At 46.1% G+C, this 13025-nt stretch overlaps 1 protein-coding gene across 3 annotated transcripts in view; it reads left to right on the forward strand.

Moving 5' to 3' along the window:
* Positions 1 to 13025, forward strand: part of slc4a8 (solute carrier family 4 member 8) — a 46451-nt gene that overhangs the window by 13234 nt on the left and 20192 nt on the right. For all 3 annotated transcript variants that reach the window (XM_074633148.1, XM_074633140.1, XM_074633131.1), the window contains exon 2: positions 5632 to 5713. In XM_074633148.1, the coding sequence (XP_074489249.1) occupies positions 5632 to 5713 (82 nt within the window). The remainder of the gene's footprint in view (positions 1 to 5631; positions 5714 to 13025) is intronic.

Consider the following 13025-nt stretch of genomic DNA (forward strand, 5'->3'; position numbering starts at 1 on the left):
CCCAAATTGCACCTTATTTCAGAGAAAAATATGTATGTAGTCAACGGTGAGAGACAAATCCTTTTTTGATCCTGTTTGTATTGCGGCATGAACTACGCATACTGTATGTTTGCCAATTTAGAAGATAATTTAGCAGGTCAAGAATCTCACAGTTTGTCGTAGTATCATTTAATTTTGTGTGAAACCGCTCAGTGAACTACATCTCTCGTCTCGCACAATATATGTCACCAACACTAGCTAGCTAGCAAACTGGGTAACACTTCATTTTTACAGGTCTGCAAATTTCATGGTAATTAGGTGATAATTAGCAAGTAACCTGTTTGAAATTTCTTCGGAATTACTGCCAAATTACCCCAATATTTACCTCAAAATTTATCAAAAATTACTTTATTAGAAACATTATTTAATAATTATATTCTGCTATTTCCCAATAGCTGGTAATTTATTTAATACATTTCCAGGAAAAGAATACAAAGTTAATTGATATGATGTATTTCCGAGTCTGCTGGTAAATAGATAATAATTAACAAATTTGAAATTTCTTTAAAATAATCTCCCTGAATCATTACATTAGCTACCAGGTTACATTTGTGTAGACAATAAGTCACACAATGGTGAGATTTGTGCCTCAATCAATGTGTCTTCTATTAGTTTTGTGCAGCGCACAACTGCTTCTCAAGCCTAAGGGCCCTATTTCAACGATTATATGCTATTTTAGCATTATTAAATAATGTTTATAATAAAGGAAATTTTCGATAAATTTCAAAATTTCAAAAAGGTTACTTGCTCGTTATCACCTAATTACCAGGAAATTTGCAGACCTGTAAAATGAAGTGTTACCGGTAACTGCTATGTTTCACGCACAAATGTAACGGTATCTCAAGTTATGATGTAACCTGATGTGTTTCATGCAGCGACTCCTGGTGTTTTTATCGGTCGTGGCTAGAAGGTAACACGCAAATTGCGAAACTCTCGCAAGATGTTTAAGGTTAGGCATTGACCGTGAATGGTTACGGTTAGGATGGGTCATCGGGCAGCGAGTCTCATGAGTTTTTTTAAGTTTTCACAATTTGCGGGTTACTTTCTAGACACAACCCTTTTTATCAGCTGGAAGGCAAAAGAATGAGCAAGACCCGTTGCTCGTGTGAGTTATGGAAGTATAAAGAGAACTGGATACAGCGTTGTAGGCGGGCTCCAGTTCATTCCTATGAGAGTTGCTCAGTGGTGCATGAAGCCAAAATGGCTTGATTGCCGAGTGATAAAATACCCGGATCATCCGGCGATCTTCAGCATCCATTGGGCCCATAGAGCAGGCGCAGTAGCGTTTCCTTTAACTCCGCCTCCCAGCCCGTGGTCCAGCCTCGGTCTGGGTCTCATTCACATGTACAGAGGAAGAGAAATAACTCTGGATTTGGCTATCAGTGCATTTTACAACTTTTAGGACCTAATGATTTAAATAAGGGCTGTTCAAGTGTTCATACTGGGAAGTGAATCAGCCTATCATAATAACATCGTAAGGCTGGCTAACAACATCGTCTCTAACCCCAATCATGTTTTGAACAGTGAATATCAACTGTTACCATCGAATCGGAGATACAGGGTTCCACGATTTAATAAGGTTAGACTGAAGCACTCTTTTTTGCATCAGTCAATCCTTAAACTAAATATGGAGCCTAATCCCAGATCAAATGTGCGTTAAAGGGCCCTGAATATTGTCTTCTGTGATTGTAATGTTTAAATGTTTGTATCCTTGTTTATTGTCTTTGTCCTTTCTGTGATGTTGCAAACGGAGCTGCTGTTATGCAAAACAAATTTCAGACCTGTCTGACAATAAAGTATAAAGTATAAAGTATAAAGTATAAAGTATAAAGTTGATTTACCTCAAAAGAAATTATCCGCTGAGTTACAGATGTCTCTTTCCCAATGTAGGTCTATGGGAAAAAGTATTTTTGGGCCCAATGGCATCACGTGACGGACACGGAGGTTGTAATTCCACCGTTTGGCCACTACGAAAATTTGCTTTAAAGCCCGGTGTTCTTCCTGCGGGCTTGGTGTGAGTACATTCAAGTACAAAACACACAGGCATCGTAACTTCAGCGAGAGAGACGTCACTTTTGGGTGTGCAGACTTTCTAATTACGTATTTTCACAGTCTTATTCTCCAACAGTTTTACGACCAACTGCGACTTTCATGACTGTTGTTACATGTAAATACACATTCAAAAGCCTTTTCTTCTGTCACTGCACTACCATCCCTCGCATAACCGTAATTATAAAACCATGAGTCACAGTCGGTGCTTGGCCCAAGCATGACTTCTTAATTAAGTGGCCTTATTCTTCACAAGGACAGAATTGTCTTGGGATAAAGAAGTGCTCAGTCATGGAAAGACAAAGAAATCCCACAGCACTGATGTGTTGGAGAAAGGAGGCAGGAAGGCAGCGCCAGGCCACACCTGTGAGTTAAGTGGATACCTTGGGATCCCGAAGCTGTTTTAAACTGTTGTGTGAATTATAAGTGGCCGTCTGCGCTGATATTAGAGCAGTGGGTATAAAACGCATCACAGAAATCTTTTTGGATCTGAATTTTTGCTTTTTTGTTATCACCATCTTGTTTTATGTGCTTCGATGTTCAGTTTTTTGCAGCATGGTGAGGCTAAAGGGATGAAAACAGTCTTAAATAGAGATAATACTCACACAAACACATACACCCATTTATCACATTTCATAACAGCAGGCGGAAACCAGCATGATTCAAATTGGCTTTTTTTTTGTCAATAAACTGTGCGTGGTGTTTTATCAGCCATTCCCCAGGAGAAGTAAGAAGAATCACTGCTCTCTTTGGCTCCATACACACACTTACAGTAATACACACACATTCATACATACGCAGGGTACTTTAGTGCAAATGTAGTGTTATGTCCTGGGAAACTTTAATAAAGGGACCAATCACTCTCATTAACAGGACAGATGGTTTTATATTTCCCATAACTATAATGTTGTTTCCACCAGAATAAATGAGGATGCCGCTCTGACAGACAAGACATTTTCATTTCTACTCCACTGATACGAAGTCTCAGCTCTCTCCAACGGCACTTCAGGAAGACAAATTGCTATTATTTTTGCCTCTGTGGCCATCATGTAGGAGCCCGAGCCGCAGTGCGCGCTGCGTTCGCTGCTCGCTGGATATTAGACTGACCAATTACAGTAAAAGTCTGCATGACGGGGACTGTAGATCTTCAGAGTTTCGCCTCAGTTTTCACCCTGAAAGGCAGACTTATTGAATGAGCTGTCATCATTCACACATCCATCTTCTGATGAACACCCAAGCACACACACACTCATATATATTTAACATGCACACTGTGAGTTTCATTGTTGAACAGTTACTCCTCTTCTGTGACATTTCTCTGTCTCTATTCATTTCGTCCTCATAAATATTTCATTTCCAAATTGATTCCTTTTTTTCAAGCAGTTCAACACTCTGCACCGTTAATCCTTTTTTGAGAGTGGGTGTCAGTTTTTCCAAATGCCAGATATTTCAATCTTCTGTAACAGCCAACTTGTTCTCATCCCAACTCGTTAAATACCGCCATTTGGTAAATGCCCCTTGGACGGGAAACGGAGGCACCATTTAGCAACAGTATGCGACGAACCGGGCTTTCAACTAACTCCCGTGTAAACCTATCCGCTAGGGATGTGACAGTGAGGAAAATTTCCCTTGTGACAACGCCGATGCTACCGATTACACCGGATATTTTGCAAGAAAAGATTACGGTCAATATGTGTAGCGCGCTTACTTTGATCTTTACCGTCAGGTGGCTGTGTGTCTGGCCTCTCCAGTCCAGCTTTTGCTGCGGGGCCGCAGAGGTGTACCTGGCACCACTGCGCCGCGCACACCGGCTGTGACAGTTTGTAGCGTCCGTCGTCCGACTATGTATTGATAACACGGCGCTGATATGCCAAAATTAACTAAATTTGTTTTATTCTTTAATGAAGCAAAACGACGGTGGGGGCGGTGGGTATGTAATGTAATCAGTGTGTGCCCGACCACGGTGTAACACCAACCACTACGACAAGCCTACTATCCTCGGCGTTATTCGACGTTCAGAGCAAGTGACGTAGTATTATGAGCGAGAGTCCGCTAAGGGCGGGCGGAGCCAGTGGTGGATGGGTGAAAAAACCCAAGTCTTTCAACCAGGAGACCGGTGTTTGTGTTCCGTGTGAAACTAAAAGTAACGTTGACTTATTTTGTCACGTCAGTCTTTAGTCTCGTGACTCGTCTATATCGTCAGTCACGTGAGTCGCTAGTCAGTGAAGTTAACGTCAACCACGATCGTTTCCTAACCCTACACCCTAAGTGTTTGTGTTGCCTAAACCTAACTTCCTGTGAAAACGTAAGTTTATTTTGAAAGGGTACTATGCATGTAATGAGCGTATATTAACACACCGTCTCTAGTCCGTCCAAAAGTAACACAAGTAACCATGTGGCGGTATTTGACGAGTTGGGCGTTAGAATGTGTTGCAACAACCAATTCTTCATTCGCCACCCTCACACACATCCAGTACGTACAGATCATGTGTTCATATGGAGTGGGCGGAAGCATCTATTATGTAGAGAGCTGCATTTATACACCAGTGTGTCTGTGTGTGTGTCTCCCTCAACCATTTGCATTTATTTAAAGATTTTAGTTATTGATTTTATTGGTAGCATACTATGCTCACATATTATGCTCACAGGGGTAATGTAGCATCCAGCATCTACCACCCTACCGGTGTCAAAGGTTACATTTCTGCCAGAAAACAAGGGGTTGGTTGAATTTATTTATACTTTGGTGCAGTGGTGCACACTCGCCGACTTTAACAGCATGTGGGAGGTTTCAGAGATTAGAAATGAAAGATTTACTGTTGCATGCACTTGAGGGATGAGGAGAGATCGTGCAAATGGAGACACTGCAGCAGCGCAGACCTCAGGAGCCCCTGTAGCGGTTCCTGCAGCGCTCTGCCCTCCCTCATTATCATAGGACCTATACATGACCAAGGGTAACGCTTGCCAATGCACTCGTGCAAACAGCACTGAGAACGCCTCATCCCTGGGATAGTAAAACACAGCAACATCCTGCGGCAGTCTGCCCACAACCCTGATGGATGGGGCTCTCTGCTAATTTGATTTGATTTCCCCTCGATATCAGAGTCTAGCACATTCTCCAACTGACTCATGCTTTGTTTACCTCTGGCATGTGTGTGTGTGTGTGTGTGTTTATATGGATGTGTGTGCGTGCCGCCTGCCTGTCCTTCTCACTGTGTCTGTGCTAGACGGTCTGAGAATAGACTGTCTGGAATTTGATGCGCATTGTTGAAAAGCTTTTGCCAGTTTGGTCAATTAGCGGCTCTGTAACGGTGTAAGGAGTTTGTCTTTAATGGGACATAATGACCTTTTCAGGTTTCCTTTCACGGCCTGATCTTGAAGGGCTCAAGGTGTTCTACAAAGTTGAACTTTTCCATAAGAAAAATATGGCTGCTGGAGACAAAAGGCATTGTAAAGAAATGTGTCATCTGCACTGAATATTACTAAAAAGAACAGTTCCATTATACTTACATGTGTTGTGTGTCTCTGTGTGTGTGTGTCCATCAGAGGCCAGATGAGGAGGTGGTGGTGGACCAGGGAGGGACCAGTTCAGTACTGAACATCCACTATGAGAAGGAGGAACTAGAAGGTGAGTAACATGTGCAGGAAAATGTGGTCAAACCCCTTTACTTAAAGAGTGTAGAATACTTATGTGATTATTTTATATGGTTCTGACAGGATAATCTTTTGTTTGTCGCTATTGACCTGGGTCAGATATGGGGGTGTGTGGGACAGCATGAACTGCTGTCTGTCACACTCATAGACTGTATATATAGATGGACAACGTGTCTCCACTTCCTCCCACTGTACAAAAGTGAAGCCAAAATAACTCGGATACGGGATTTGGGCGTCATTTGGAGCCAGAGTCTGCGCAGTAGTGATCGGGGGGCTGGAGCCGCGGTATCAAGGTCCCGCCCACACACCAATCACGAGCCGAGCACCGCCGCAGCTTGTTAGCGTGAGCCACCTAGCTGCTACGTTAGCACCGCGGTAGCTGTTTGGCTAGAAAGACACAATAACTAACCATAATATCTCTAACTACATTTCTTATCAAATTGACAGCTTCTATTACACAGACTCATGACGGTTATGGAAAGTTAAAGTTAAACCTTCTCTCTCGCACAATTGCTGAGCCTCCGGCTGCGGAACTACTTGACTCAGAGCAGCTGTCAATCATGATGTCTCACCCCCTTTTCATAGCATCAAATAACTAATTAAAAGCAAACTTATCACAAAAATGAACACTTGAACATACATCAGCGTGATAAGAACTGCCTAAAATGACTGGTTTTTATTCCAAAAATGGTTTTATGAGCTGAAATGAGAGTTCAGATTTTGCAGAATACAGGCTGATGTTTCAATCAACATGTTGTTTTTAATCTGGTCCCAGTGTGATGATGATGATGATGATGATGATGATGATGATGATGATGTGAGGGGGATGGAATGTATTTCCCTATGACACTACCTGTCATTTCATCACATTGTGATGTCATCCCATTCTCATGACATCACAGTGGAATGTCATCACATTGTGATGTCATCACATTCTCATGACATCACAATGTGATGTCATGAGAATGTGATGTCATCAGCCTTCCTTCTATGTTGGCTTTGAAGTTTTCATCCTTTGACGTACGATTCTTAAGGATACACCAACACATTTGATTCTCACACACTTGCTGATATCGTTAGCTGACTGGTAACCAGTTGAACATTAACAGTCGACGAGGGTGACTGCAGTATCCACATCTCCATGGGACAAGCATTGACGTTACCAAGCTCTTGGGAGCTGATGGACGAAATAGATGAACTTCTAAAGGACCAAGAAGCCTTTGAGGCAAAATACAACGCTCTGAAGGAGCTCTCAGAAAACTTTTCCGAGATAGAACAGAACATGGAAGGGAAAGTTCAACTGTTGGAGGAGAACAACAAGGACCTCAGGGACCAGTGTGACCTCTTTGAGAAAGACAGGGAACTACAGGCTGAACTCCAGGCTGAACTCCAGGGGAAGGTGAGCCGGTTGGAGCAAACGATCGACCAGATGGACGCTGAAATCCTAAATCTCAGCGAGCAGAAGGAGAATTTCTCTCAGAGTCTTACTGAGACTAGCGAAATGCTGATGAGAAAAAAACATGAACTTGAAGACCGCGAGGTATCCTGGGAGTTAAAATACAGGGAACAGAAGGTCAAGTTCTATCAGGTCATGGTTGACAAAGACCAGTTCTACATGAACAAAATCAGTAAGATGGTGGATGACAACAAGAACCTTCAGGACAAGTTGAATGCGGACCTTGAGCAGAGTAACCAGAGCTGGCTGATCAGAGTCCAACAGATGAATGAGGAGAAGACGCTCCTGGAGGATGTCTGTCTGGACATGAAGAAGAAGATGAAAGGACTCTTTTCTCACAGGGGGACCGAGGATCGAAGGACATCAATACAGAAGATGAAAAGCAAAATGCTCGAGAAGAAGGTGAAAAAGAAAGAGGAGGAGCAGGAAGCTGAGGTTAAACAGGGAACACAGCAGGAAGAGGTGGTGGGAAAAAAGGAGCCGGAGAAGAAGAAGAAGGGTGTTTTTCGCTGGATGTTCAGAAAGAAAAAGAGTGACTGTCAGGTAGAGGAGGCTGGCAGCTCAGGTTCAATATCAGACACTCCCTCTTCCTCTCTCCTTAACCTCTCCGGCTTTCCTCCACCCCAACCTTCGTCCCCATCTACTTCATCTTCCTTTCTCGACCTCCCTCGCCGCCCCGTCACCTTCTACATCTCCACCCACCCTCCACCCCGATCACCCTCCTCATCTACTTCATCTTCCTCTCTCGACCGCCGATAGTTTGGGTGATTTGAAGTGGGGTACTTGTGCTTGTATGACGTACTTATCCATAGTAGGTGTGATACTTACAGTGAATGGAAGACCTCATACAACCCCACTTCAAAACACCCAAACTATACCTTTGACTTTTGGGGTGACATAGTGACTAAGTGATTAGCACTGTAGCCTCATACAGACACCAACAGCTGTCCGGCTGTGTAGAGTTTGTATATTCTGCCTGTGTCTGCGTGGGTTTTCTCCTGGTGCTCAGGTTTCCTCCCACTGTGTAGAGTTTGTATATTCTGCCTGTGTCTGCGTGGGTTTTCTCCTGGTGCTCAGGTTTCCTCCCACTGTGTAGAGTTTGTATATTCTGCCTGTGTCTGCGTGGGTTTTCTCCTGGTGCTCAGGTTTCCTCCCACTGTGTAGAGTTTGTATATTCTGCCTGTGTCTGCGTGGGTTTTCTCCTGGTGCTCAGGTTTCCTCCCACAATATCCAAAGATATGCCTTGTAGGCTAATTGGACACTCTAAACCCCAAATATGTTTTTCAATCAATCATATTTCAGTAAGGGGTTTCTCCTGGTGCTCAGGTATATATATATATATACTGTATATATGTGTGTATATATACAGTATATATATGTTTATATATATATGTCCGGGAACCATCACCTTAACGTGGTGGAGAGGTTTGTGTGTCCCTATGACCCTGAGGGCTGTGTTGTCTGGAGCCTCGTGCTCCTGGTAGGGTCTCCCATGGCAAATTGGTCTTAGGTGAGGGGCCGGACTAAGAATGGTTCACAAAACCCCAATGACGACACGAGGCAGAGGAGGAGTTACCCGGCCCGGAGGAAGCCCGGGGCCCACGTCTGGAGCCAGGCCCAGACGGAGGACCCGTCAACGAGCGTCTGGTGGCCGGGCTTGCCACGGAGCCCGGCCGGGGATACCCCGAAGAAGGAACGTGGCACCCCCCTCCTCTCCATCCTGTGGGCTCACCACCTGCGGGAAGAACCGCTTGGGTCGGGTGCGCTGCCACACGGGTGGCAGTGAAGGCCAGGGACCTCGACGGACTGGACCCGGGCGGCAGAGGCTGGCTCTGGGGACGTGGCACGTCACCTCTCTGTGGGAGAAGGAGCCGGAGCTTGTGCGGGAGGTGGAGCACTATCAGTTGGATCTGGTAGGGCTTACCTCTACGCACAGCCTCGGTTCTGGAACCGTACTCTTGGATAGGGGTTGGACTCTATTCTTCTCTGGAGTTGCCCATGGTGTGAGGCGCCGGGCGGGTGTGGGGATACTCACAAATCCCCGGCTGAGTGCCGCTATGTTGGAGTTTACCCCGGTGGACGAGAGGGTCGCCTCCCTACGCCTTCGGGTTATGGGGGGGAAAACTCTGACTGTTGTTTGTGCGTATGCACCAAACAGCAGTTCGGAGTATTCGGCCTTCTTGGAGACCCTGAATGGAGTCCTGTATGGGGCTCCAGTAGGGGACTCCATAGTTCTCCTGGGAGACTTCAACGCGCACGTGGGCAACGATGGAGACACCTGGAGTGGCGTGATTGGGAGGAACGGCCTCCCTGATCTAAACCCGAGTGGTCGTTTGTTGTTGGACTTCTGTGCTAGTCATGGATTGTCCATAACGAACACCATGTTCGAACATAAGGATGCTCATAAGTGTACGTGGTACCAGAGCACCCTAGGCCGAAGGTCGATGATCGATTTTGTAATCGTATCATCTGATCTGAGGCCGCATGTTTTGGACACTCGGGTGAAGAGAGGGGCGGAGCTGTCAACTGATCACCATCTGGTGGTGAGTTGGGTCAGAGGGTGGGGGAAGACTCTGGACAGACCTGGTAAGCCCAAACGCGTAGTGAGGGTGAACTGGGAACGTCTGGAGGAGGCCCCTGTCCGAGAGATCTTCAACTCACACCTCCGGCGGAGCTTTTCTGGCATCCCTGTGGAGGTTGGGGGCATTGAACCCGAGTGGACGATGTTCAAAGCTTCCATTGCTGAAGCTGCGGCGGTGAGCTGTGGTTTTAAGGTCTTAGGTGCCTCAAGGGGCGGCAACCCTCGTACACCGTGGTGGACACCGGTGGTCAGGGAAGCCGTCCGACTGAAGAAGGAGGCCTTCCGGGATATGTTATCTCGGAGGTCTCCGGAGGCAGTTGCAGGGTACCGACGGGCCCGAAGAGCAGCAGCCACTGCCGTGACGGAGGCAAAGCAGCGGGTGTGGGAGGAGTTCGGAGCAGCCATGGAGAAGGACTTTCGGTCGGCACCAAAGTGCTTCTGGAAAACCATCCGGCACCTTAGGAGGGGGAAACGGGGAACCATCCAAGCTGTGTACAGTAAGGATGGGACACTGTTGACCTCAACTGAGGAGGTAATCGGGCGGTGGAAGGAGCACTTTGAGGAACTTCTGAATCCGACCAATACGCCCTCTATGGTAGAGGCAGAGCTGGAAGCTGATGGGGGACCATCATCAATTACCTTGGTGGAAGTCACTGAGGTAGTCAAACAACTCCACAGTGGCAAAGCCCCGGGGGTTGATGAGATCCGCCCAGAAATGCTGAAGGCTCTGGGTGGGGAGGGGCTGTCTTGGATGACACGTCTCTTCAACACCGCGTGGAAGTCGGTGACAGTGCCTAAGGAGTGGCAGACCGGGGTGGTGGTTCCCCTTTTCAAAAAGGGGGACCAGAGAGTGTGTGCCAATTACAGGGGTATCACACTGCTCAGCCTCCCTGGTAAAGTCTACTCCAAGGTGCTGGAAAGGAGGGTTCGGCCGATAGTCGAACCTCAGATCGAAGAGGAACAATGCGGATTCCGTCCTGGCCGTGGAACAACGGACCAGCTCTTCACTCTCGCAAGGATCCTGGAGGGGGCCTGGGAGTATGCCCATCCAGTCTACATGTGTTTTGTGGACTTGGAGAAGGCATATGACCGGGTCCCCCGGGAGATACTGTGGGGGGTGCTGCGGGAGTATGGGGTGAGGGGGGCACTTCTCAGGGCCATCCAATCCCTGTACGCCCAAAGCGAGAGCTGTGTTCGGATCCTCGGCAATAAGTCGGACTCGTTTCCGGTGGGGGTTGGCCTCCGCCAGGGCTGCGCTTTGTCACCAATCCTGTTCGTGATATTCATGGACAGGATATCGAGGCGTAGTCGGGTGGAGGAGGGTTTGCAGATCGGTGTGCTGAGGATCTCATCGCTGCTTTTTGCAGATGATGTGGTCCTGTTGGCATCATCGGTCTGCGACCTCCAGCACTCACTGGATCGGTTCGCAGCCGAGTGTGACGCAGTCGGGATGAGAATCAGCACCTCTAAATCTGAGGCCATGGTTCTCAGCAGGAAACCGGTGGATTGCCTACTCCGGGTAGGGAATGAGTCCTTACCCCAAGTGAAGGAGTTTAAGTATCTCGGGGTCTTGTTCGTGAGTGAGGGGACGATGGAACGTGAGATTGGTCGGAGAATCGGAGCAGCAGGGGCGGTATTGCATTCGCTTTACCGCACCGTTGTGACGAAAAGAGAGCTGAGCCGGAAGGCAAAGCTCTCGATCTACCGTTCAATCTTCGTTCCTACTCTCACCTATGGTCATGAGGGTTGGGTCATGACCGAAAGAACGAGGTCGCGGGTGCAAGCGGCCGAAATGGGTTTCCTCAGGAGGGTGGCTGGCGTCTCCCTTAGAGATAGGGTAAGAAGCTCAGTCATCCGTGAGGGACTCGGAGTAGAGTCCTTGCTCCTTTGCGTCGAAAGGAGCCAGTTGAGGTGGTTCGGGCATCTAGCACGGATGCCTCCTGGGCGCCTCCCTTGGGAGGTGTTCCAGGCACGACCAGCTGGGAGGAGACCACGGGGAAGACCCAGGACTAGGTGGAGAGATTATATCTCTACTCTGGCCTGGGAACGCCTCGGGATCCCCCAGTCAGAGCTGGTTAATGTGGCCCGGGAAAGGGAAGTTTGGGGTCCCCTGCTGGAGCTGTTGCCCCCGCGACCCGATCCCGGATAAGCGGTTGAAGATGGATGGATGGATGGATATATGTGTGTGTATATATATATATAATAATAATAATAAAAATAATAAATAAATAAATAATAAAGTCAAATGCAATTTTGATATGTCTCTCTCTCTGAATAAATGTATACAATATAAATACAACTGCATGACATTATGGTGGCTATAAAGTAGAAGAAGAAGAAGTTGTGATTTAAACAACGCTGAAGCTGATCAATGTTACGTAATAAAAGATGTTCCAAATGGTATTTTAGGCGCTGGTTAACAACATGAGCCGGTTCTGTAATAAAAAATGATATTTTGTAGTAAAAACCATGTAACCTTTATGACTGAGGGGCTCGTGATTATTTTTAATATTAGCATTATTTACTGGTAATTAAGTTACATTTTTCTTAAGTAATCATGCTTTGGCCAAACACCGACTCTGACTCATGGTTTTATAATTACGGTTATGCAAGGGATGGTAGTGCAGTGACAGAAGAGAAGGCTTTTGAATGTGTATTTACATGTAACAACAGTCATGAAACTCGCAGTTGGTCGTAAAACTGTTGGAGAATAAGACTGTGAAAACACGTAATTAGAAAGTCTGCACACCCAAAAGTGATGTATCTCTCGCTGAAGTTACGATGCCTGTGTGTTTCTTACTTGGATGTAGTCACACCAAGCCCGCAGGATAAGCGCCGGGCTTTGAAGCAAAAAAATTGATTTTACTTTTTAATTTGGCGCATCTACGCTAGCATGGAGGGGGCGGGATTTATGACCTATACTGTAGCGAGCCACCAGGGGGCGATCCAGATGTTTTGACCATGTCGTCCATCTTTATATGCAGGCTATGGTCACAGAGTCTCATAAGTTAAGATTATCGTCAGAGATATTTTTATCTCTCCGTAGCAGAGCTCCATTATTTTTAACTGTTCATATTTTTTCCTAACAGTGCAATCACCTGTAGACTTAAAGGCATCATAAAACAGGACTCATAAAACCATAATAAGATAAAATAGAAATAAATAACTTAATGAGTGCCTGACTAATAACATTAAGCTTAATTAGCATTCCAACTAGAAATAAAATAGAAAAACGTAAATAAAACCGAT

This window comes from Sebastes fasciatus, chromosome 1 (genome assembly GCF_043250625.1).
Source record: "Sebastes fasciatus isolate fSebFas1 chromosome 1, fSebFas1.pri, whole genome shotgun sequence".
Lineage (NCBI taxonomy): Eukaryota > Metazoa > Chordata > Actinopteri > Perciformes > Sebastidae > Sebastes > Sebastes fasciatus.